The following is a 25,990-nucleotide window of genomic DNA, read 5'->3' as shown; positions in this document are numbered from 1 at the left end:
ACTGCACACAGCTACACACGTTCGTATTCACTTCACCCGTACGCCGGATCGATATAGTTTCGGAGCGATTTAGACATGTTCGAATGCTCTCGTTGGAACTGTATAACGCGTTCAACACGAAAACCGCGCTTTCAGAGTGGCAAGGTAAGAACGGAGAGCACTGAGTATAGAGTATTGATTGCTATTGGTAGGAAAAAAGCGTCCCGATCACAACTGGAAAGTTAACGTGTTTTAAAGAGGCACGTAGACGATCAAGCTTCGTCGGTGACTGGCAACGCGATCCTACGTGCCGCGTCGCGTCGCGCCACTCATTGGCAAGTTCGTGGTGGCAGGGAAAACCGAATGCTCCCGAACAGCCGACCCGGTATGTAGCTAGCCGAAGAGAGGCGCTGCTGCCTCTCGCGACGTCCTCTCCATCGAAACGCCAGTGACGCTCAATTCGAATATGTGTTCCCTCCTTTATCCATCTTGCACGAATTCCACGTTCTCGCCACTTTAATCGCGATCGCGATGCGTTACCGTTACCACGAACGCGAACCACTTGGAAGAGAACAAACGGATGCTGTTGGATCGTCAATCGGACTATCATCCGGTTGGACATAGTCCAACGTTTCCTTTGCTCTGCCTACGCTCGCGCGATTCCGAGTCATGGTCCGCGCGCGTAATCGACTTGAAACGCGTCGCGATTTCAAGAGGACTGCTACTACTCCTCTTTTCCATACTTCTAATCGCGATATCGTTCTACTCGGCAGTCTCCTCTCGTCTGTGCCTCTCACCCTTCTTCTCTCCCTTCTCCAGGTGCACTTCGAGGACTCATACGTGACTCTAATTTTGATACGTCAACAAAAATTTACCCCGTGTTGTACCTTACTCCAGACTCCATACCGCAGCCAGCAGGGGTGCGCAACACGAGCAGGGGTTGTAACGAGTAAAAGTGAAAAGACAGCGGAGACGAATTCGAAAGGAACGCGCGTAAGAGGTAAGATACGCGTGGTGTAAGGTAGGGGAATATTGGATTAAAGATGGTTCCATGTTGCAGGTAGGAAGCAGACGAAGCGGAAGGACGGAGACGTGGAAAACAGTTTTACGCGGAAACGTAAAGAGAGAGAGAGAGAGAGGGAGAGAGAGAGTGAGGAGGAGGAGGAAGAGCGAGGGATGACGAGTGCAAGAAAACTCTCGAGTTACAATACAGCCACGTCACACCGTACTCGTAGACGTCGCTGCTCGTGCTTCCCCTTCATGGTTTCGCGACTCTTCAACCCCTTTGCGCAGCCTCTTGTTACACGGTTACCCTGCCCTTCCCTCTTTAAGGCTTCGTTTAGGATGGGGTTACCGGTCGTTACGGCTAGTTTCGAGGGTACTCTTTCCACGCGTACGACGCGAAACACGGGGACCCGTGTACGCTAAGTAGGCGCATCAAAAGAAGAAAAGCCTCTTTCGCTCGCTCTTCGCTTTCTAACTCGGTCTCTTTCTTTCGTTTCCGCTCCATTCCCTACCCTGGTTGCCCTCTCCATTGTCAAGATTCAAATTGTCGCTAATAAACTGGCTCGTCTCGGCTGGTTGTCTGGCCAGAATCGTTTCTGCACGCATGCAGATATCCGATCTTGCTTGCCAGACGTAAAACGCGTCAGAGGGACTCGTGGAAGCACGTTTTGTACCTTGGTAACCAGTTGAAGCGCACAAAGAGAATTTTTCGTTAAGGGAGAGACAAAGGAAGAAAGGACTGTACCTTGGTAACCAGTTGAAGCGCACAAAGAGAATTTTTCGTTAAGGGAGAGACAAAGGAAGGAAGGACGGAAGGAAGGAAGGAAGGAAGGAAGGAAGGAAGGAAGGAAAGCAAGGGAGGCGAACAGACGCGCCGACGTGGAGCGCAAATGGACGAACGCGATACGTGCTCTATCTGTGTATCCTCTGCGCTCCACTCGACGACCACCCTTTTCAATCTCTCTCTCTCTCTCTCTCTCGCGTTTTCCTTACGTAAGGCCAATACACGATCATTAGGAACACGTAACGAATTCCGATGAAATTCGAGGCTGACGGAAGAGTGTGAAACGCGACGGGGATAAATGTATAATTAACGATGTCTCGATGTTTGCGCTCTGTCATTATTTGACGGCCGTCTCGCGGCGCGAATGCATGCTGAATTGACCGACGCGACGCGGCGCATTGCGACAGTTTGTCGCGAACTAGCTGGCAGATGCATGCAAATTGTCCAGAAATAACTCTCTCTCTTTTTCTCTCGGACCATCTGGTTGCGAGGTTTCGATGGGTGATTCGAAATTCCATCGGTGGCGAAGATGGAAACGAGGGAAGAAAATGGGAAAAGTGCGTGGAGGGATATCAGAGAGGGTTATGGGTGCCGGTGGTGGAGGTATACGTATAACGTAGACGGGGAACGCGCGTCGGTGTACGGAAAAGGATCAATGAGCAGGTTCAATAACCTGAAATCCACTTGACTGACGTCCGACTAGCTATTGGTGTACGAGCGACTGCGTCGTTTCAACAACCAAAATAGATATTCATTTTCCAAGAGTGCTATTTTCCCAGCCAGACACAAATCCAATACCGGTGATTTAAGTGGTTTTCTCGCTCGGGTCAAAGACCCAGCATAGGCACATGCTCGAATTACTCGCGCGCTTTTGCCCGCTTTTGTTAAATCCCGGTTCGACGCTTCGCGCGACACTTCCCTCCGTCGTCAAACAGTCCGGCAACGTTTCTTCTCGCATCGCCGGCTTGCACGGGCCGAAGATTCAGAATCGATTGGTGAAATCGGATAAATGGAGAAAATCACGTTGCAAAGAGGCGGCGAAACGGAATCGATCGAGAGAACTCGCGACAAATTGGTGTCGCGCGGGGTTATGCTCTCGGAACCGGTCTAATCAGCTTTGCCTTACCTAAGGCTTCAAAGCTTCGCTTTCCGCTCTCGCGATGAAAAGACTAGACGACGGGAGAGACGACGATGAAACGGAATAGGAGATTGTCTCTACCTTGTCAAATATTTTTATTCGCGTTAAGAGAGATCGAAGATGATTTCCACTCGTCTCTTTGCTTGTTCATCAGCGATAATATTGTGTGTGTGTGTGTGTGTATAAATAATAGGGAAAAAAGAATCGACGAACGAATTAACCTCGACGTAATCGATGTACTGACAGTTGTTAAAAGAAAAAAAATGGGGGAGAATAAAGAGGAGGATGACGAGGGCATTATCACGTGTTGCCATCGAATGACTATATGTCCCCGTCTGTTGCGACAGATCCCCGTCACTCGGCCAATCTTTCGATCCATCGGTGAACGTTTCACCTGGTCCAAGTTATTCGAATCGGCGACTTACGCGTTGATCGCGTCGATGACCTGGGCAGTGTTGTACTTCTTACTAGGCGACACGATGTTACCTAAGAACGACGGATTCGGTTTATTCACCCTCGCGATATTTTCTTCCTGGCTCGGCTCCAGGCTCTCCTCCATCCCGTACTTGAACCTACCACCCGTGTTTGGGATGCTGATCGCTGGCTTGATTGTTCGAAATTCCGGACTGTACGACATTCACGAGGAACTCGGTCCATCAACCACTTCCAAGATACGAACGTTTTGCCTGACGTTCATCATTATACGCGCTGGCCTTCAGTTATCGACCACCACCTTGAAGGATCATCCGATCTTCCTCATGCTACTCTCCGTTGTTCCTTCCACCGTGGAAATGCTCGTCCTTGCCGTTTGCTGCAAGCTGATTCTGTCGTATCATTGGGACTGGGCGTTCATGGCCGGGTGAGTTTCATCACCATCCATCACACACCGCCGTTCTTTGTCTCTTACCGTTTCCTTACCCACGCTCCTTTTTCTACTTTGCTCGCTGGAAGAACGATGCTCGCCTGTATGTCGCCAGTGGTCACCGTCAACTGTATCCTAGCGTTGGTAGAACGAGGTTACGCCGAAGACAAGGGACTCGCGACGATCTTGTGCACAGCTACTTGCATCGACGATATACACATCGTTTCCCTGTTCGCCATCTGCTACTCGATCGTCTTCACTAACGGTGGGTGTATTGACGAGTCATGCTCTCGAGATTCGAGGAACTAAATTCATCATTCGGAATATTTCAGACAAGGGTAGAACGGATTGGTGGTGTTACGTACCCGTTGGTCTTCGCGACGCGATTTTGGGCGTCACGGTTGGAGTGTTGTTAGGAGTTTGCTTCGCCTTCTTGCCCCATCGTAGCCACGTAAGTATATCTCTTACCTTCTCCTCTTCTTCTATCTTCTCGATTAACCCTCCCACGATTTTACGACAGAAATACGCCAGCTGGTTCCGTATGATTTGCTTGGTGCTTGGCTCTCTGATGTGCACCACGGCCACGGCGAAACTCACTGTCTCAGGTGGAGGATACCTTGCCAGTTTAGTTCTGTCTTTCGTCGCTATGATCGGTTGGAAAATTTTGTCCCTCTCCTTCGACGTCAGTCTACACACGTTCTGTCACGTTGTACCGTTCACAGTGTACCTAATTATATTGTATTACGTTTCTTATTTAGACGACGCCTTTTAGAAGAGCAGCGTACGTTCTCTGGAAGTTTGTGCAACCGATTCTCGTAGGAATTATAGGCGCTGATATCGATCTGCGGGATTGGATTCCATCCAGATCTGGGCTTCATTTGGTGTGCGTTTTGATAGGCCTGGCGGTATGTTAGGTTCACGGTCAGATTTCCCTGATTTACCATTACGTAGAGCATGTACAGCACTGTTTTTCTATTCGCGTACGAACATAAACCCACCAGGCACGAAGCGTCGCCGTTTACCTGACGACTTTGAGAAGCTCGTTCACGTGGAGAGAACGGCTGTTCGTGGTGGTGTGTTGGATACCGAAAGGCACGCTACAGGTATGCGTGTTTTATCGATTTGGCTGCATACACCGTGTTATTACCACTTGCAAATCGAATCGTATTTGAAGGCAGCACTGGGACCAATGGCATACGAGCAAGTGCGGTATCAACGAGAGAATCGCGAGCAAGTCGAAATGGCTCTGGATATCTTAAGACTCTCGGTGATCACTATATTATTCTTAGCACCGATCGGAGCCAGTTTGATCACTATCGGTGGCCCGCTACTTCTCGAGCAGGTAACGGACGAGGAACGACGAAGAGATCGCGAGCTCAGTTACCTAAAACTCGTTTCCTTCTTACCTACGCCGCCCGACGATGTCAAAGTGAAACCATTACCGACGAATCCGTAGAGGTTGTTAATAACCGTGAAATCTGCTTTATCGCCTTGTTATTATATTTCTTCTCGAATCGCTGAATAACGCGTTGTTCTATCGTTAAAAACATCTCTTCTCTACGTACATATGTACGTACGCAATTGGCAACGAGCAGAAATACGTGGAATAAAGATCAAATAAACGAAATATGCTACGATAAGCAATTAATTATAAATAGTGCAAGGGATAAAAAAGCTGTACGATTAATAATTGGTTCGTTTATATACGGCTCTTCTGCACCTACATTTTTTCCCCCGTTTCGCAAATACGTGTCTCGTAAGATGAAAAAGGAAGGGAAAAGGTTGGGTAGAAAAGGGTAGAAGATGTAACGAAACACCTCTTACAGCCGTGAAATCACCTCTGGGAATATTCGGAGTAAGCGGGATAATAGAATGTGCATGAAGGTATTAGACAAAGCGGGGAGAATTTATTTTCGACCAGTTAAACAAGGATAGAGACTGTGAGTGGCGCCAGCGCTATTTCGTGTCAGCCGTGCGAACTACAGATTTTGTACTAAGAACAGAATGTACACGGTGGTATTAGAAGAGCGTGCGTTATTTTGCAACGAGGATACAGAGAAAATGTTTCCTATTGGCTCAGTCGCGACTGAGCTCCGCCCACCTGAAGGTGAGTATCGACTTGGGTTAGAAAAATGATTAATTACTCGTTATTTAAGAGGAACTTTTGCAATAGTTGGCACCTAATAATAAAGCACAGATATGAGGCTATTTTCATGTGTAAGTTTTCTTAACATTTCACTTCGAATTAATTAGTTATTAACGATATTAGAAACGACTCCAAAACGACCGACACGTATTGCGCGATACTACATGCATCTTTGGGAATTTTTGTTACTTATTCGTTTGCTATCTGTGAAATGTCCAGTTTTGTACTTTCACAACGATTAGACATTCCCTTTGGGATAATCGAACTAGATTATCAAATTTGGCAGTGTTCGTGGCAATCTGTGCATCGTCTAGTCACAGGCGAAGGAATATCGTTAAATTTTTCGTTTTCATCGTGTTGTAATTCATACATATTGATTTAAATTTGAATAGTTTGAATTTGATTGGCTAAATTCAAATAATTCAGTTTTTATTTGAAACACTTGGAATTTGCAAAGAAAGTAATTTAAAAAAATCATAATCTTTAATAATCCCACGTTTCAATGTTTATGGTTGATTACGAACTGTCGCAGGGGTAATCTGAACTTAACGCCACGAATTGGTCGCATATCGCAACTTTTATCATAGAAAAATAATAATATCCTGTTTTACCCTCTATACTTACATGTCTAAAGAGAAATGACATTCGGGATTCTGTCAAATTTGCCTACTCCGTGGTCAGAAGGTAGAACTACGCATTTAAGAAGCTCACGTCCAACGTGAACCTGCAGTCGGTAAAAAGTTCTCGAACCTAATCATTTATTTTATCAACTGCGGTACAGAGTAATTTTGTCCACCATACCATCCAAGTCTCGCATTCCTGTATACATTCTTCAAATAGTTTGATCGAAAAATAAAGGGACAATAAATATATAAATTGTTACTAAACTTGTAACACGTAGAAATTATCCGTAAAAAGATAATAATTTGCTGTTTCTTCTCGTTTGTGACCGGGCGAATCGTAAATATTGGCGACACGTAAATTTGCTACTGTATCTTTTTTATGTCAAGACAAATAATTCGAAGAATTTCACGAGAAAGTAATCGGAGGTTCATACCATTGGGCGAATGTACAACTGAACGTTTCACATAACATAAATTCCCAAAAATGAATCGCGCAGAAAGAGTCGTTCCTTACATCGTTAATAACTACATAATTAATTCGAACTGAAATGTTAACAAAACTTATACGTGAAAGTAGCTTGAAACCTGTATTTTATTAGTTGATGGAAATAATGTAGAAATTCCTTGTTAATAATGAGTAATTAATGAGTTTTTTTGATTAAGTCAAATTACCTTCAGGAAGACCGAACTTAGCCATGGCTAAGCCAATAGAAAACGTCATCTCTCTATCCTCCTCGCATAATAGCACGCTCTTTATCTAATATTTAGTCGCATGTCTATGTTCCCAGTACAAAGTCAGTATTTTGCGCGGTCAAGCACGAGATGGCGTTAGCGTCGCTCCACGACTTTTTATCATTATCTACTCCATGCTTTCCTTCTCTACCTAATAAACAAAATGAAGAAATGGCACTAATGGTATGCAAATCATTCGGTTTGATAGATCCTAACGATCAACCGTAAATACACTGTCTTCGTGTCTTAAACGTAATTGTAATTTGAAATCAGTATCTGTGATATTCGTAATTAGATCGTTATGTCGTATTTTAGGTGAACTTCTTCAGGAGTTTCACCGTTTCGATCGTTTGTAAGTATGAATAATATGATTTTATATAATTGTACTTTTCTTATTTATTTTTTGTTATTTCTAGAGATAATTCATAAGAAATTTGGTAATATAAAAGACATTTAGTGTGACAAAATTGCAAGCAATACTGGTGTTTGTCGACAGGTGAATGGGACCGACAAAAATGTACGGAAAGAATGGTAAGCTGCTGATGTTTGGATTGTTTTTGATATTTTGTTGTAAGGAAACATCTTCAAAATGTAAGCAATTAACGTCTTGCTCCTGCGTGTTCCCGAACGGATACGGATACAGTTTGTCGCCGCTGAATGACTCAACGTTGGTACACACTTCAAATTCTAACCTCTTTGCGTTCTACATGTTAATCTTCCACATAAATGTAACTTTTTTTTTTCTTTTCTTTTCCAGACCTATAGAGGCAGTCATAGTTGGTGATAACCGTGCCATCCTGTTTCATCCATGTACGAACGTGCAAATGGGAATTTCTGGCGAATGTAAAAAAGGGAAAGGTGCCTCTGTAAGGAATATTCATGTTGTTGTTATCCCTAACTAAACCATTTCCTCTTCTAAATCTGGTGAGTGGTACAATTTAACACATATTCCTTTTATTCCAGCTGTGCCTTCAACATGGAAACGATAGTTCAGTTTTGGGTACAGCAGAGGAGACACACCTAATGGTTGAGCCAGTGAATTCCACTGTTTTGTTTGTGGTTCATCACAACAATTATACAACAAAGATAGCTTTAGAGTGTTGTACTTCCACCCAATGCCCTACGCTATTGGTACCTCCTATTCTAGCAAATGACAGCAAGGAATATGTAAGTTTTATATTTTTTAAAGAGAAACAAGGCATGTTACTCTTTGTCATTTCATTTCAGGATTTAAAGCTGATTTCTCCCTATTCTTGCAAAAAGCTCCTTATGCATAAAGGCCTTTCAACTGGTACCATACTGCTCATCTGCTTTTTCTCCTTTAGCGCACTATATTTCATCGGCGGAGCGATAGCTTTAAAGTTACTGAGAGGGGCAACAGGTTGGGAGATGGTGCCAGATCATAAATTCTGGCTAGAGGAGCTACCTTCTTACGTTAAAGTGAGTTTTTTGGGGAATCAGCGTTTCAGATTGCCAGGAGGTCTCGTTACGTTATAATTTTATCGTTATAGGATGGAGTCGGTTTTACCTTCAACTGTTGTCACGCGGACAGCTACCAAAAGATATAAATCTACCTAAACTACGATTAGCAGTTACGCTTACTGTACGATGTATAAATTGGCTAGATCGATTAGCTAACAAAACACTCAAAGTTTTACACCGTGAAGCGCCAAACATATTTTTTAGGATGTACACACCTTTTTCGTACTTTGGAGATGTAACGTTTACGCGCTCGTGTTCGGGCGCATACCTATGTGTGATATACATGTATATGTTTTGTTAAGAATCTCGCGAGAAAATCTTGAATATTTATGTGGGTTTCGTATACGAAGTACCAACGATTTTCTGATTCAATGTTTTATTAACGAGAGTACTAGTAATACAAAAATATAAATACTTATACATATACATACATACATACATACATATATATATATATATTGTATATTTCATTTTTGTATTCTCTTATCGTTCGTTAAGTATACGCGCGCACGCGCACGTGTGTATGTGTGTGTGTGTGTACGTTTGTATGTAAAATTGATAAAGAAGACGTTCAATTACATTTGATCGTAGTACAACTGCTTTTACAATGGAAACACTGCTTTTTTCCTTCCGATTTGAATTTTTCAATTGAGCGCAATAAATAAACAGTATGTACGGGAATAGGACAGGATCATGTAACTTCGTAAAGATGAAATCGTCACGAATTTCGGAATACTGAATTTTCTTTCTACGTAGTAGGGCGAAGAAGGGAAAGCTTTTACAAAGCTATCTTAAAAAACTTCAATACCATCAATGCGTACATAAGCCTCCTTGTCGGTTTGTACAATCATCCAATTACCGTTGGCGTTCAAGTTACGAACGTTGATGCCTTTCGTAGAGAAGGCGTTCATGATTTGTGCCATATCTTGCACGTTGCTCGCTTGGTACAACGAGACGTAGTTGTCTAGAGTAACTCCATTGGAGAATGCGGTGTCGTCCAGCGAGAGCAAGAGTGGTTCATTGTTGCGAACGGTTCCTGCGAGATTGGAAAATGCAGAATGAGCGGAGACTAACGCATGCGATCGCGTACATTGGGCAGGAACGTCGAGTTTACTCGAAACACTCACCTTTGATACGGTGACCCTCCACCTGTACGACGATAGCTTCCTCATCGGCCGACACGTGGCTTCCTTTCACGTCGATGCCTGTCTCGCGTGCCAGCGTGGGTGCATTAATCAGATTCAAACCGTTCTTCGTTTGCCCCGACAAGATTCCAACGAGGACAGCAGTGTGGACGAACGTTTTCTCCTTCATGGATGCGTTACCAACGGTTTCACTCTGTATATTCACGTTTAGCTTTCCCTTCAAGAATCGAGCAGCCAGTTGGCCCAGTTTCTTCGCCAGTACTATCCACGGTGCGCTCTCGTCTGACATCGCGGCGCTTAACATCGGAGCATTCACTATTCCCGTGATCGCGTATTCGCTTGTTTTGCCCGCTAAAGCTAAGAATTGTTGGGCTATCTCGATAGCGACCCGCGTTTGTGCCTCAGCGGTACTCGCCCCTGTAACATGGCAACCACGTTAGCAGGTACGTAGTAGCAAGAGAAACGGCGCGTTTCGAAAAGAACCTACCGAGATGAGGAGTGGCGATGACTTTGGGGTGTGCGACCAACTTCAAAGTAACTGGATTTTTCGGTGGTTCCTCGATGAACACGTCCAAGGCTGCACCGGCACACTGGCCTGACGTGAGAGCATTCAACAGTGCTTCCTCGTCAACAATGCCACCTCGAGCCACGTTCACGATGCGTACTCCTGCCTTGCACTTCGCCAGCGTGGTCGAGTTAATCAGATCTATTTTTTTTCGATTTCTCAATTAATCCAGCAATTAATTTAATTAGAAGCAAAAACCAAGTATACCAAAGTAAAAAGAGCGTACTTTTCGTTTGAGGAATGAGCGGCGTGTGCACGGTGATGTAATCCGCAATAGGCCATATCTCGTCCAACGAGAGCTTCCGGACGTCGAGCTGACTGGCAAGTTCGTGGGTGAGCAATGGATCAAACGCGACAACGGTCATTCCAAATGCCTGCATCCTTCGAGCGACCTCGCGTCCAATCCGACCCATGCCGAGTACCGCGAGTGTTTTTCCAAACAGCTCGAATCCGGAGTATAATTTTCTGTCCCATCGTCCTTCTTTCAACGATTGAGCCGCTTGTACCACGTTCCGTGCCAGAGCAGAGATCAGCGCGCAAGTTAATTCGCAAGCGCTGATGCTGTTACCGCCTGGAGTGCTGTAAACGTTCGTTGATTAAGAAAAAGGAAAGGGGGGCTCTGGAGAAGGCGCGCGAGGAGAGAGATGATTACTTTAAAACGATCACTCCTTTCCGCGTGGCAGCCTCAAGATCGATGTTATCCACTCCAGTTCCAGCACGGCCGACCACACGAAGACTCGGGCACCGATCGAACACGTCGCTGGTTACCTTGGTCTCCGATCGAACGATCAGGGCATCGTGGTTCTGCAACGGAACCGAAAAAAACCAATGATCGCGCCGGTGCAGATGGATGGAAAGGAGGAACCGGCTGGTGAGATAAGTACAACGACCCCCGTTCAACTAACCGGTATTCGCTGTATTCGCCGACTAAACTGGATAGAGCCAGTTCCCTGCACGAATGCAATTAAGGCTCGCGAGCGCGAGCGAGAGTGATAGCGATAGTGAGAGTGAGAGTGGCCTTTCGTCGAAGCGAACAAAAAGGCGAAACGACGAGGTGGAATTAGAGGCAGGTAACGGAACCGAAAAGAAAAAAAGGAAACAATCACCGCCGATCGAATTCCTCCCGAAATAAAACGGGCGAAAAATCGGAACGATGGTAAGAGTGTCGTACGCGCGTGTCGAGCCAGTAGAATTTCTATTACCTGAAGTTCTTTAATCAATTCCTCCTTGGGAAGCTTGTACTTGGTGGTGACAGAGACGCCGTGAGAACGAAGCAGTTCTACGCATTTGTCGGCCACAGGATCGCTTATGAGGACGCTCCTGAACGTGGTCGACATGTTATCCTTGAACAAATCGGAAGACCTTGAACGTGTTTATGCCGAGTAGATCTCTGCTGTTAATAATATAGAAACCGGAGTTTCTTGATTGAATAAATTGTAGCAGTTACGTACGCCGCGTTAGAAGGACCGAGAACTCGTAAGGAGCGATTATAGTTATGTAAGGCAACGCATAGAAAGTACAGGTTGGGCAACCGTGGTGCACCGTACGTGGTCGGAGAGTAACGGCGGTAAATAGTTTATTAATCACACCCACCTTTTTCTTTTAAGAGCAGTCGACGATGTATGGCGAATTCGTTGGAACGAGACAAGTCGTAGAGACCTCTATGCCGCGCTCTTGATCGGTGATCCAACCGTAAACTGTCTGTTCGTTGGTGATTTATCTTCTTATAGCGGTATCCCCACTCGCCTCGATCTCGCCACTAAATCGAGTGAAACGAGCGGGCGGGCGAGAGCGCGCGCGCGCGCGCGCTCGCTCGCTCCGCGTTCCCGTCTACCGTTTCTCGATCGCTTGTTTACCGGATTATTGTGCCAAACGGGGAATTCGGGAAGAGGACACGACGTTCGTTAGGACCAACGTTCCTCGGTGCTAGTTAGATTTGTCAACGGCGAACTTCACGCCGCGGTCCGTAAACCGATTTCCTCGGCCCCGCCAACTCGATAAGACTTCGGGCATACTTTCTGACACGGTCGTCGCCGCGACGATTTATGGCTGCTTTACGCGGTGTTTGTCGATATTGTTGTCCCGTGTGAATTACGGCACGAAACGCGAAGAAACGGGTAAACGCTGCGAGAAGAAGTTGGAATTACACACGCGCGATACAAGAAGACGGTTGCGAATCGAAAAATATATTTTCCATGCCGGGGTCATCTAAAGTTACGTGATGCAACGTTCTGCTGGGGGTCCGATTTAGCAATAACAATAATTATTACGTCGTTATCGTTCCTACCGCTCTCCCTCTTCTTCCCCGTTCGTTTTGCCTCGTTCCAACCGATAAACCGAGCAACCTACGAATACACGCGGCGTCCTATTTACGTCGTCGAACTTTGAACATATTTTTTGCTGTCGTTTCCCTAGTCTCCTGTCGATCGCGTCAAACGGATGATTCATTCTCTATTCGGCTCCCTGTACTTCACCGAACCCCGTTCGCCTGCAAACGCGACGGAAAGCTGTCGCGATCCTCTTTCGACCTCGGTTTAAACGTGAACACGTCGACGCGTTGTACACTTGATCGTCGCAATTTTTATTAAATTCCGCCTAATTCAATTTCCAAGTAAACACACGGGAAATGTGATCGACGATCGACGGAGGGAAAGATGCATCGCGTCGAGAAAAAGACCGTTCAGAGTTTGATAAAACGAGGGGGGGTGGGGGCAATGCTGACCAGAGAGAAGTCGATGGACTGGAGTTAACCGGTTAGCTGGCTGTGAACTCAGGACCCCCCGTTCTGATAGCGTACGGAGGAGGAAAGACAAAAATTCAGATAACGCTCACATGATTCGGCAGCGAAAGGGACAGCGGAGAGAACGGAAGAACGATGATGATAAAACTTTTCTCTCTGCGTATGTACGTTGTATACGTCTGCGTATATCTGCCAGGGATAATCCTACTGGTCACGGATGTATCGGTACACGCGCACGTAAACACACGGGCTGTTTCAACCGTTCGAAGGAGGGTTTTGCAACAAAGGAGAGCTTTGTGCAAATGCGCCTTGGATGCTGGTGCATTATTTAGAGGAGTTGTTACTTTTCTCTCGTCCACTCTATCTGTCGTTGCAATCCTGCCAATTCTTTCTTTTTCTTTTTTTCCATTCATCGGGAAACATATCGTTGCCGTGAAAATTCATATTTCGCGACGAAAAATTGGGCATAGCTGGGGGGCGAAGTTGCAGCGCTGTTAGACGGGTTGCAGGTCGCCGGGCGACTTTTTCGAGATTATAGTCAACGATCGATTACCTTGTTTACAGTCGAACTAGAGTGAACTAACAAGTTTGCGAGTACGTAGGGCAGTAAAGCCGACTCTTGGCGAATAATACGTTGCAATAACTAGAATAAGAAGAAGATATTTGCTTTCTAGGTTTATCTTGAATAGTCAACGTCGAGGAGGGGTATTATGCGCCTGCACGCCTATTCACGTGTATGTTCTATGGTAATCCGGATTATTCGGAACCTATGTGTACACGTGTACCTACATTGAGCTTACTATCGAATGCCAAATACTATTGAAATAGTAACAAATAGGGGAGAGCGGGGTAATTATGGCTACACAAGGAGAAAAGCTGTAAAAGACCAAGTTACATATTAATCGACAGCTTGAAGTGTCTAGTTTGTATCAGTACGGCCGGGAAGGCGTAAATTTATGGCCGGCGATGATTTTTCTTTACAGAAACGGCAAGAAAACTGTTAAATTAATAAAAAGTTTTATTACTTTTTGTTTGAAAATTAAAGTAGTTATTAAAGGATTCTTCAGGTTTCTTCCAATTTTTGCTAGCAACGTTAGAACCTAGAAATATTTGAATTTGCAAAAGCGTAACTCCAAATAATGTAAATACGATGAAAATGATAACTACTGTAAATGTAATGTAAATATAAACTATCTTTTTTCATTCTTTCACCTCGTGGTCAGATATTTGAAGCAAGACACCGAATTGCATTTACATATTGCAAAAAACCAAATGTCAGTTTGAAAGTAGAAACATTTCTCTATTTAACGAGATTAATATTAACAATTTGTATCGATTCCAAGCACTAACGTATCTTGCTTAAAAATTCGCCGCTGTTATACAGGGTGTCCCAGGTTTTAACGGCCAAACATTTTCAGTATATTCTACGGGTCGAAATAAAAAAAAAATGTTATACAAACATACACTACCGGCCAAATGTTTGGAATCGCTATGCATTGCAAGTTGCACCAAAATTCTTCAAAAAAAAAAGTTAGCATTTGTAATAATTTTTTAACGAATTTGTTATCGTTCAAATCAATTGAAACGAGGTAAAGTGCTATTGATCTCCACAACGTCAATTTCAAATCAATAAAGAATTAGTAGCGGATTCAATATTAATGTAAATTGGCAGGTGATTCCAAATTTTTGGCCGGTAGTGTAGGTCTTTTAGAGCTTCGTTAGAAAGTTATGGCGGTAATAGGAAACGAAGGGAACAATAGCAGACTCGCGGTTACTGCGATGTAATACAGAAGTAGACAGACAGACAGACCCAATGCGGCCCTCTCTCTCTCTCCTTCACCCTCGCTCTGACTTTCACTCCCACATATACTGTCAACGTTTGGCCATTAACCCTTTCGCCTGGCTGGCGCCGGTTATATCCGGCACCCACTAAGCGCGTCGCATTGGCTCGCGCCTCAGCAACTCAAAGTGACGATTTATTTTAAAATACAGAACAAGGCCTCAACAACATTCCTTTTATCCAATACATCCTTAAATCCTTTAAGATTTTACACGGACACACTGGGAGCTCCAAAAGCGCGAGACACTCTTAATACATATGGTGTGCACTATGACCCGTTCGTTGTCGTTTCTGAAATGGTTGCCACGATCTGGCAAGAACTACCGAACCAATCGAACTCAAATTTTGCACATGTCTTCAGAACATGTGTGGCTGTGGTCGGTAGTGAAATTATGCCAAAATGTGTATTTTTCTGATTTTTAGAGCCTCTGAAAGACGGAAAAAAAGTGGAAAAAATCGATACTTCGTATTCAAAGTGCCGCCATTTTTTTAATTTTCAATATTTTTCTTTTATTCCACTACCGACCATAGCGACATGCATACTAAATAAGAATCAATTGGATTTTTTTATTTCTGATAAGCAGAACAGCTTGGCAGCCATGGACCTACTTTTTTTTTTCATGCTCCTGTTTGACGTGTTCCACAGCAGCCATATTTAATTATTTTTCAACAACAAAAATTTGTAATGATTCTTCAAGGATAAGTAAATGCACAGGAATAAAGCTCATGTTAATAACTGTTACCGTACTTCTGTAATAAATTAGCAAAGAAGGCCTAAAAAAACGGCCGTCACACTAGAAGACCCCAATATCTGCTCCTAGTTTCGAGGAATTGGGGCAAACCGGGAATCACAAAACGATGAATATTAACTAGTCGCGTCGTTAACAAGTGGCAGTACCATGCACAGTGAAATCGCGTGTTTTTATTTTAACAAAATTAAAGCAACCGGAATTACCCCGCTTTTCCCTGTACGTATGTTTCTTCGAAGAAAAACCGAAGTTCGAAGAGCTCGATTGCGACGATCAAGATGTAGGAAAATGTGAAAGGGAACGTGCGAGAAGAACAGAGGAGAAGATCGGAGAAGAGATTTCCATTTGTTCGAACGATCACCGAACGAATTTCCATAAAAGACATCGAATCTCTAATGTCTGCACAATATTATCGAATCTCTGGCGCACGCATAATAGAGACACGAAAATTCATTTTGACATCGACACAGGAAGCACGGATAAACGCGTATTTGTTGAGAAAATATTAGCAGATCGTTAATTATCCTTTATCTTTCCAGTTGGGTCAATCGAACTGCGCAAGTACAGCGACTCACGTTAATGTTCGGACACATTTTAGAACGGTATAATTTTTTAAAAATTCCACCTAACGACTTCAGTTTTTTTGAGAAGTTAGAAGGATTGTGTGGAGAGAAAGAGAGGGCCGCATTGGCTGCGTGTGTGATCCGCGAAGCTAGCGCGATGGTTTCATGGGCAACCGGCTGATACAGTAAATTCTCCACAAGTGTCAGTCCGCAAGGAAACTAAACCTGACACTTGTAGAGTCAGGGACTATGTTTTCAAGCCTCGCGCCCTCCTTTGTAGTTTGTCGAACGTAGACAAGGACAGTGGATAAAAGATAAGGATGAAACGTGAGTCGAGGCAACCAAGCGATTTAAATACCAACTTTTTTAATTTTACGTTTTTTTATCCCGAAATTTTTCTTAACATATTGATGAGATTTTTCTGATGAAAATGACATCAAACACGACATAATTTGAACAACATTTACTTATTAACACGTTCACTGTCACGCCGGATATTTCACTGTATTGAGATAAAACAGGCGCCCTGTATTACATTACATAGAGTCGGCCTACCGTTTGACTGCCAGTTGGAGAATTGGCCTGCCGTTTGACTGACACTTGTAGAAGCGGCCCTGCATTTGACTGACACTTGTAGAAGCGGCCACACATTTGACTGACACTTGTAGAATCGGCCCTACTTTTTTTTTTTTTATGTGGAGGTAGGCTGACATTAAATTAATTACTCAATAAGTATTAATAAGTAAATGTTGTTCAAATTATATCGTGTTTGATATCATTTTCATCAGAAAAATCTCAGCAACATGTTAAAAAAAATTTCAGATGAAAAAAAGTAAAATTAAAGGAATTATATTTTTATTAATCTCGTAAAAGAAACCGAGTGGCCCTCGAGGACAAAAGTATCGCCTTGGCAATGTAGGCCCGCGCCCCCACTTCCTGGGACTTTCCCAGGGCAAAAGGGGCTATTAAGGGAGCCCCGAAAAAGGCACGAGGCTTTTTGTCGTGGACATTCTTACCGCATGCATCGTGTCTTTACACACTTTAAAAATAGTTTAAGCGTTATCTGATTTAAATAAATATACTTTTGTTGAGCAACCTTAGTGCAATAATTATTTTTACACCACGTCACTTCCGAATTTTCATTTCAAGCTCGGATAAAAAAGTTGTTAAATGTGACCTTTACAATTATTGGAAATGGGTTATGAAAAGATATAGTCTTTTATCTTTGTGACTCTGAGGAAACGTCTTTACGCTATTGAATGTTCTAAAGGACTGTATCTGGGCACCCGAAAAGAAAGTTGGGGTCCCCTTATACCTAGGAACTGTTTACTTTATGGTATCGCATTGTGCAGGGCGTGACTCGAAGACGGACACCAGGCATAGGGTGTTGTCAGAAATAATCCAACAACAATTTTCTGCGCGTTTGCACAAATTGCAATTTTTTCAAAAAATTTTCTCTACGTCGCCTAGAAGATACACCAATTCTTCTAGCTTCTAAAAAAAACTCAAGTCGTTAGGCCCAATTTTAAAAAAGTTATACTGTTCCAAAAGTGTCCGAATATTAGTGGGAGTCACTGTACGTACTATCGTTGCGGTTTCCAATTTTCATCCAATATCTACTAACACGTAAAATGCTTTCCACCCGATGAAACCATTTGTGCCTGTGCCAAAACGCCTACGACAGGTCGGATTAATGCGAATATCCTGTAACTCCTTCCTGTCACTGACCATTTACCCATCGATCTCGCTGCTTCCTTCGTTCGGAAGCTCTTCGTTTTCACGTCTGGACGATCGAACTGACATGAAGACTGCGCGCGATTTACTTTTCCACGAGTACGTCTGATTTACAGACGCGCACATACGGTGTGAATGACGGTTTGACGTTTCGACGTGGTACGCTGGAAAGTGAAATAGAAAGCAGCGGAAGGGCAGAGTGATTTGACACGGAACGTTGCCGGATTAAATTAGTTGGAAACCGTGATTGTTGTTGGCCGCGAGCTCTTATTTCCCGGAACTGGACCGACCGAACGAATGAAATCGCAACACTTGACGAGACGTCGTGTCTTCTTTCGTGTATACCATCGCTAGAACGTTGCTACGTTGCCTTTGCTTTCCGCGGATCAAAAGTTCCCTCATTCCCCTTTGAAAGTTACGCGACAGAAAGGCGTAGAGCAGTGGGTTCAAGCAAGAGTTCAGGTACGAAATGAGAAAAGTCGACAGAGTTAGAAGAGTACTGAAGTTTGACGCGAGGTCGTAATTGTAGCCCCATATCCGCCAAGCGATCCTAGCTTGTTGAGGCAGGTTGCAAACGGCGAATATCGTCACCATGGCGATCAACATTCTGAAAAAGTTGCTCGTTTCGAACGGCACTGCCTCCTTGCCGCTTCTTACGTACAGTCAAAGACAGAAATATGTGTACACCAGAGGTGTGCGAGAACTCGAAAATGTCGGGAATCCGATGCTCGGGTCGGGTCGGGTCCTGAAAGTATCTTAGAATTCGAGAATTTCGGGATTTCGAAAATTTCAGGATTTCGAGAATTTCGGGATTCTCGAGAATTTCAGGATTTCGAAAATTTCGGGATTCTCAAGAATTTCGGGATTCTCAAGAATTTCGGGATTCTCGAGAATTTCGGGATTCTCGAGAATTTCGGGATTTCGAAAATTTCAGGATTTCGAGAATTTCGGGATTTCAAAAATTTCGGGATTCTCGAGAATTTCGGGATTCCCGAAAGTAGAACGAAACTATTATCGGAGAATGTTGAAAAACTAGCTTTTCTACGCGAAAATATGAAATAAATCATATCTATCGCATATTTGCTTACCATTTTCATTCTATGTTCTATTTCTTATATTTTCTACGAGATTTCTACTCCGTTTCTATGAGATCAGGAACATGTGATTTCCTCCGTGTTCAATACCACACCACAGTATTTTCGGGTTCTCGCACACCTCTGCTGGACACCCATCAAAGCAGAATAGCTTTTCTTTAAATTAGATCAAACAGCCTGAGCTTTTCGAATACGTTAGAAGGATTGAAGTAAAAAGAATTTGGAGAAAACTGCAATTAGTCGGAATTACGAAGAAAGTAGCGAATGCAATATTTACAACTTTTTTTATCCGAGCTCGTGATGAAAATTTAAAAAATACGTTTTGTAGATCTATGTCAATTATACAAAGATGTAAGAATCTTCAGATTTATTACAATTATAGGCCGAAATATAATAAATAAATCATAAATCTACAAAACGTATTTTGAAATTTTCATTATGGGCTCAGATAAGAAAATTGTTAACCTTCCGTCGGGCGCACTGGATCTTCGAGATCGGCCTTCAAGAGGTCTCTTACCAAGTGGAAACTAACTAACCATAGGAATAATAGAAGAACACGAGTGTAAACAAAAAAACATTAACATTTTCAGCACATTTGCACATTCATTGTGCAACGCATCGCATGGTTGTGCCTGAGAGATCAGGTGCGCCCGACGGAGGGTTAAATGTGACCTTTACAATTTTCTTCGCGATTCCCGCAAATTGCAATTTCTACCAAATTTTTCCTCATCTAGTAAACTAATCCTTCTAACCTCTCAAAAAAAAAACCCCAACTCGTGTGGCCCAATTTTAAAGAAGTTACTCCATTTTGAAGGACGTCCACATATTTCTGTCCTCGACTGTACTCCGCGTATTCGTCTAACCCTCGACAGTTTCGAATTAAGAGTGCGGTACCTTATCACGCCGCGTCTCGCACGGAGCACTCTCGTACCGTTTCTATTCCTCCCCGTTGGACCGTTTATCGTGGTACCGAGGGCAGCGCTGCTTTTCCACAAACCTACGCCGAGTTTCAAGTAGAGACAGCACATCAGGACGAGCGGGAATAGGTAGAGAAAGACGAGATTCACCGCGTCCACCAATTTTTTGTTATGTTTGTGCACGTTCCCGACGCAGATGATGTTCATGCCGCCGGTGTTCAAGAAATGCCGCAACGTCTCGACGTAGAAGAATCTCGGCGAGGCGTAAATCGCAGCCACTGTCCAGACAAGCCCGATCACCATCTGTAGCCGGCTTCTAGTCAGCACGGATCTGCATTTAATTGGATAAACGATGGCCAAGTATCGTTCGACGCACACCACCACGAGGATCAATACGCTGGCCGTGTAGGAGAACGCGTGCACGAACATGTAGAGCTTGCAGAGGAAATCGCCGAATAGCCAGCTGTTTATCAGGTAGTTAAACAGAGTTTGATAGATGCAGAAGATGCCGACGCAGAAATCGGCCAGCGCGAGGTTCGCTAGGAAGAAGTTAGTGTTGCTGCGTAGCCGTCGAGAGAACGTCACCACGAGGATCACCATCATGTTGCCTGGAAAAGCCAATCGAAGGAAAGCGGTCCTAAGCGAGTCCTTTAACGACGTTTGCCAATTACCGGTTGCCTGGATGTTCACGGTATTTCACGGGAAAGCGGTAAAGTAAGTGTTTTACGTTGGAAGAGTGATGTTCCGTTCCCGGGGGAATCTGTGTAGTTTTCGCGGGAAAGCTTGACGCGAATATTCGTCGAATAGAAGTTCAATCTGAAACCCTGTTTTCTGTCGTTCGTCGTGTATTCGCGCGCTACGTATTAAACGGTGCTAACGCACTACTGATTAAATTCTATTTCACATATCACTTTAAGCGCCGAACCCGCTTTAACACTAGGCCTACGGACATTTCTTGTGTACCTACCTCTACGGACACGCGTCAAATTGACTGAAACCGCATATTTTCTTTAAAAAGCAACTTATTTTATTTCAAAACAGCATATTGTACACTATTAACTCAGAAATGAATGATAATATGAACGATATATTTATATAATATTTATGTAAGAAATGCGAGATTCCGGCGGCGAAGTGGTGGCCTGGAATTTGTCACCCAGAAAGAGAAAGCGCGCGGGTACCTGAGGGTCCCATAAACTAAGCCCTTTCCCCGGAAAGTCGAACGAGGGGGCTCCAACGGTTTTTCGGAGCAACGTGGGATACGACGTGGAAAGGACACTCTGGAAATAGCCGTCGAGCGAGACGGACGCCGGAATCCTTAACAGTCGCTTAGGAATATAGAATAAATACTTTTTGGGATACCACGCTATCCTGAGTTAAATTCTTTTTTTCAAGCGGTGCTTACATTTATAATAAGCATAAACGGTTTCTGTAATTTTCCTAGCGAAATTCGAAATGCGTCAAAATGACGCGTCTCGTGTTAAGGCGTAATATGGGGACTAGCCGTTAAGCGTCGGACCCGCCTAAATGCGTTTTTAAATGTTTCTGCAGAAAGAAGTGATATCTCTTGAACAGCAAGTGGCTGAATATTTATATCGTTAAAAATCGTCGCTGTGCCTGTAATAAGCACTATGTAAAACTTTTCAGTAGAAATTTTGTTAGAGTTATTTTAATTTATTTTGTAAAAGTGCACGTTTCTACAAAACTCGTAATATTGCGGCGCTTTAAGTCAAGTTTCCAACAAAATGGCCGGCGCTTTGAGTGATATTTATCACACACACGTTTCGAAACGGTTGTACAAGAGGGTGTCTTTTCTCGTTGAAATGTCGTCGATATTTGGTTCAGCTTTAGGGAAAACCTGTACAAAACCGTGTGTCACACTTATTTCCGTAATTAATTGAAAAAATTCTAGGACCAATTTGCTATTATTTTCGGCGATATTGAAGTGTCGTTCAGCGGTGTTTTGTCTCAAACCAAGGAAATTCTGATGAATTGTCAAGTTTATTGTATGTTCAAGTGTTCTGATCTTATACTCAGCTGTTTTCGAAGCTATACTACAGTGTTTTGACAATCAGTAGGTAAGTTAGGTGACAATATTTATTACCAGCATCTATTGACGTGATATTTGAAAAATTGTTGCCGGTCCTTTTCGTCTTCGTATTTAGTCGTACTGTTAGGATAAACACGAATTTCCACCACCGCTTACACTATGGGTGGCCATCTTCACGCCGCGCGTCAGTTTTTCAAAAGTTGTTACTTCAGTTTATTGATTTTGGTTCAGAGTTGATTTTTGGAATAAAAGAGTTATTTTTGTGAACGGAATACTGAAATTTTTGAAGTACCTGTTAAGCTGCGGCATAACAGTACAATGGCCAGCAGACCTAATTAACGGTTAAGGAGGACTCGTCAAGGGACGAGTTCTCGTCGCGCTTTAAGAGGTGCTGAAAACAGTACCCAGGCCAGAAAATTAGCTCGTAGAAATTTATTCTGATCGCTACTAAAATAAAATTAAAAGAAAAAAATATTTTGTTATAAAGTAAGACTGGCATACGATTATATTCTAGACGTCTATTTAAGTTAGTTAAGTAGCTAGTATTTCAATTCTGTTTAAGGGTGCTCGCAATATTCCGCGTAATTATTAGCGAAAAACTAGAGTAGATGGTCTAAATACGGGCTAGTTGAAGTATTCAATCATGTTAGATGCTTCACTTTATTGAAAAGAGGACGAAACTACGATTTATAAACGAAATAAGTGTTGCGGAGGAGATAACGACTTGCATTTATTTTGTTCACGTGTTGTGTTGCAAAACGTGTCGTTTCTCTTATTCCGCTACTCCGAAAGATTTTTCAGGAAAGTTCGTTTATATTTTTTCAGCAATAATCTATTTAACTAAGAGTCGGGGAGAGACGTGCAGTACCGGCCAAAGCTAGATCTCGCTTATACCGTTAGTTGACTGCACTGTTGATGGAAAAACAAATGAATACTATTTATACGGCGACGTTCTTTTTTCTTCAGTATTACCAGAGTTCTAAGACGTTTAACGTTTACGCTGGTGTTCCGTACGACAAAAGTTATTTTTCATAGCTGCAATGGTTGGGCTCACGTGGAGTGTACGGATCAAGAAAATATCGATCACTTTACCTGTGATATTTGCAGACGTGCCTAAATAAAAGTTCTGTTCTATTTTTAAAGGATTTTTCCTAACATTATTTATTACTTAGACCTTCAAATCTACCAACTAAGTAGCTGGCCGGTACTGCACGACAATTTTTCGTTCGCTGCAAATTACAACCTTTTTATTTCTACGAATTATTTATCTTTACGAGAAAATTTAAGAAAAACCATTTGTCCCCTTTTATTAACACTTTACCGACCGGTAACGATTGAACATCCTACGCACTCCGACCGCTCACTCGGTCACAGATGCATCGCTGACACCGGCTCTGTTTAGACTAGGCTATCTAGGGAATATATGCGCTTTTTCTTATACCTATAGAAATGTTAAATGAAACTTTGACCGATTAATAGGCTACCGGTCGGTAAGCGTTCGTGGCAAAAAGGCGATTAATAAGCTACCGGTCGGTAAAGTGTTAAGCACCCTTTGTACTACCAATTACTTTTTCGAATTTCATTTTTACCAATATTAGCCCAAGTTATGGTACAAAAACTTAGAGTGGCCGGTACTGTACGACTCTTCCCTACTACATTGCCGACATTGTAAGCTTCTTTTTAGTATATGTACTTAAGTGCTCATGTTATGACAAATACACTTGAAATGGGTTAAAAATGAAGGTGGATAGTCCATTACTTATATACAATTCGTTCCTTCGAATTTGTACGATACTCGACTCGTGAACGAGACTGGTTTCAGCTCGAACTCAGTTAGTATCGTTGCGCACCCGATGTGTTAATCCCGAAAGGGCGAAATTCTAGTAGTTGGTGTGGTGATGGTGAATAATAGGTTCTCTCCGTCAGAATATTTTTGAACTCTCTTATTTGTGGTGGTGCGTGGGTATATATTAGGTCGGTGTATGTTCTGATTGGTTGGACGTTGAAGGTGGTGGAAAAGAAGGTGGAAAGGGATAGGAAACATGACCAGGGTGCGACTTGAACTATTTTATGATAGGGAAGAAATTTGTTAGGGGCTAGGAAGACGGCTGGAAAGGACTGTTTATTAATTTATGATATGTGACTGGCCGGTGGGCTGCGCGACCGGACAGAATTATTTTCTTAAAGTTCGAAAATGTTAGTCATGTATCTTAAAAATCATCCACAGGTTTGACAATAAATCCTGGAATAAAAGTGCTAGCCCATATTTAGATCCTCTCCTCTACTAGAAAAAAGAACAAAAAAAAAGAATTGGCGAAGAAAAGAATTAAATCAAATAAATCAGGAGTTGATGATATTTGACTATATTGTTAGAAAGAATATGGCACGAGTTGTTTCCAATAACAATGAGCATTGGCTGAGGACCAGAAGAATTTGATCATTTTCAACGTTATCATTATTAACTTAGATTAGGGACAATATCGTGTAGTGTATACGGTGTTACCCATCCCATGGGGCAAAATCGGATAAAGCAGAGGTTTCGTTTTATTGCTAATTTAAGTAGTAAGATAGAATTTTTAAATTTTATTTCTCTTATTTTTTGTTCATTATGAAAGCATTTGGTATAGTTTTGATTACACAACTTATTTTACAAATTACGAGGTTGTTGTAATTCAAACGTTTAAGGGAGAACCCTAATCGACGGAACGAAAATATCATTTTTTTGTCTTGCATAAATCGATAGTTTTGTATCTTGAGAATATGTTCCCAAAGTGGTAGATCGGAATTTGAAATATTAACCCTTTAACCTACAACAACGTGTCAGACTCGTGGTAGAGATTCTGGTGAAGATGTGGGACAAATAGTTATATTAGTAAGAAAAATTCATCGTAATCTTAGTTTTTGTTTGAATTCGTAAGACTGAGGATTCCTAAATGTAATTAATCTGTAACAGATTAGCTTTTGTCACCCGATACAGTACTGAAACAGTAAATGGCCGACGCTTAGATGCATAGTCAGAAAAGAAATCATAGGTTAAGGGGTTAACAGAGCTAAAACTCGTTGGAACATAGCGTGTCACACGTGCATGTATACCAGAAGAAAACTGTAAGGGGGTATTCTGGTTTTGAACTTTCAAAAAATTAATTTTTTTTTTTTGCATTTTCTTAAAGTATAAGTATTCTAGAACATGTGTGCAAAAGGATTTGTTTGAATTCGTAAAATTACCGTGACGAAATGGATAGATGAATCTTTAAACGCGTTTTTCTCGAAAGCTCATTTTTCGAAACGGTTTACGCGATATCTCGAGTGCTAGTTTATCAATTGACCCGAAATTTGTTGAGAACCTTCAGCACACATCCTGTTATCGCACGAACTAAAATTTTTAACAACCGTCGTTCTTTTCTTATTCCTTTAACACGGTAAAGACGGCAAAATATGAAAAAAGTCGATAGTCTAAATTCTAAATGCTGCCATTTTGTAAATAATCAATATTTTCATTTTATTTCGATTCAGACCATAGCCAGATTTATACCGATTAAGATATACCGATAGATCAGCAGAAGTCCCGGAATCATGTAAACAGTGAACACACTTTTTGCGAAGCACACTCCATAAAACAAACTATAACTCGTGTAATTTTGATTGTTTTTACTTCAACAAAATATATTATGTATTTTAAATACCCACAAATGTATGTGCAAAACAGTTCAATAGTTCTCTCCAAAAAAATTCCTAAAAATTGCTTAAAAGATGGCGATTCAAAACCACAATACAGTATATTTTCCACAAGTGTCAGACCGCAAGGAAGCTAAACCTGACACTCCTAGAGTCAGGGACTACGT

General features: G+C 42.6%; 4 protein-coding genes across 8 annotated transcripts in view; 2 read left to right on the top strand and 2 right to left on the bottom strand.

Moving 5' to 3' along the window:
- Window positions 1–3,169: 3,169 nt before the first annotated feature.
- Window positions 3,170–5,224, top strand: LOC108570140 (sodium/hydrogen exchanger 9B1-like). Its single transcript, XM_017931929.1, has 7 exons — window positions 3,170–3,765; window positions 3,858–4,033; window positions 4,101–4,219; window positions 4,289–4,450; window positions 4,527–4,673; window positions 4,770–4,871; window positions 4,943–5,224. The coding sequence occupies exons 1-7, from the start codon at window positions 3,170–3,172 to the stop codon at window positions 5,222–5,224; spliced, it is 1,584 nt and encodes a 527-aa protein (XP_017787418.1).
- Window positions 5,225–7,401: 2,177 nt separating this feature from the next.
- Window positions 7,402–8,973, top strand: LOC108570188. 3 transcript variants are annotated; one of them, XM_017931990.1, is made up of 6 exons: window positions 7,402–7,452; window positions 7,585–7,621; window positions 7,766–8,135; window positions 8,233–8,436; window positions 8,497–8,709; window positions 8,781–8,973. In XM_017931990.1, the coding sequence occupies exons 3-6, from the start codon at window positions 7,770–7,772 to the stop codon at window positions 8,835–8,837; spliced, it is 840 nt and encodes a 279-aa protein (XP_017787479.1). In that variant the 5' UTR covers window positions 7,402–7,452; window positions 7,585–7,621; window positions 7,766–7,769; the 3' UTR covers window positions 8,838–8,973. The 3 variants fall into 3 exon arrangements, with proteins under 3 accessions (XP_017787479.1, XP_017787478.1, XP_017787481.1); XM_017931989.1 differs by having other exon boundaries at window positions 7,686–8,135; XM_017931992.1 differs by having other exon boundaries at window positions 7,432–7,621; window positions 7,766–7,936; window positions 8,027–8,135.
- Window positions 8,974–9,248: 275 nt separating this feature from the next.
- LOC108570160 (hydroxypyruvate reductase) lies at window positions 9,249–12,222 on the bottom strand. Of its 3 annotated transcripts, none has more exons than XM_017931951.1 (7): window positions 12,055–12,222; window positions 11,664–11,854; window positions 11,114–11,265; window positions 10,688–11,040; window positions 10,384–10,602; window positions 9,879–10,313; window positions 9,249–9,787 (listed from the first exon to the last, which is right to left on the bottom strand). In XM_017931951.1, the coding sequence occupies exons 2-7, from the start codon at window positions 11,796–11,798 to the stop codon at window positions 9,543–9,545; spliced, it is 1,539 nt and encodes a 512-aa protein (XP_017787440.1). In that variant the 5' UTR covers window positions 11,799–11,854; window positions 12,055–12,222; the 3' UTR covers window positions 9,249–9,542. The 3 variants fall into 3 exon arrangements, with proteins under 3 accessions (XP_017787440.1, XP_017787441.1, XP_017787439.1); XM_017931952.1 differs by having other exon boundaries at window positions 11,664–11,851; XM_017931950.1 differs by having other exon boundaries at window positions 11,664–11,804; window positions 12,055–12,217.
- Window positions 12,223–18,354: 6,132 nt separating this feature from the next.
- The window catches only part of LOC108570139 (allatostatin-A receptor), a 14,109-nt gene continuing 6,473 nt past the window's right edge, over window positions 18,355–25,990 (bottom strand). The window contains exons 2-3 of the mRNA XM_017931928.1: window positions 20,076–20,706; window positions 18,355–18,694 (exon numbers count right to left, since the gene is read on the bottom strand). Of these exons, the coding sequence (XP_017787417.1) occupies window positions 18,355–18,694; window positions 20,076–20,701 (966 nt within the window). The 5' untranslated portion in view covers window positions 20,702–20,706. The remainder of the gene's footprint in view (window positions 18,695–20,075; window positions 20,707–25,990) is intronic.

This window comes from Habropoda laboriosa, unplaced genomic scaffold (assembly GCF_001263275.1).
Source record: "Habropoda laboriosa isolate 0110345459 unplaced genomic scaffold, ASM126327v1 scaffold80, whole genome shotgun sequence".
NCBI lineage: Eukaryota > Metazoa > Arthropoda > Insecta > Hymenoptera > Apidae > Habropoda > Habropoda laboriosa.
The sequence above is the reverse complement of the archived record's forward strand: the minus strand, read 5'-3'. Positions and strand labels throughout refer to the sequence as shown.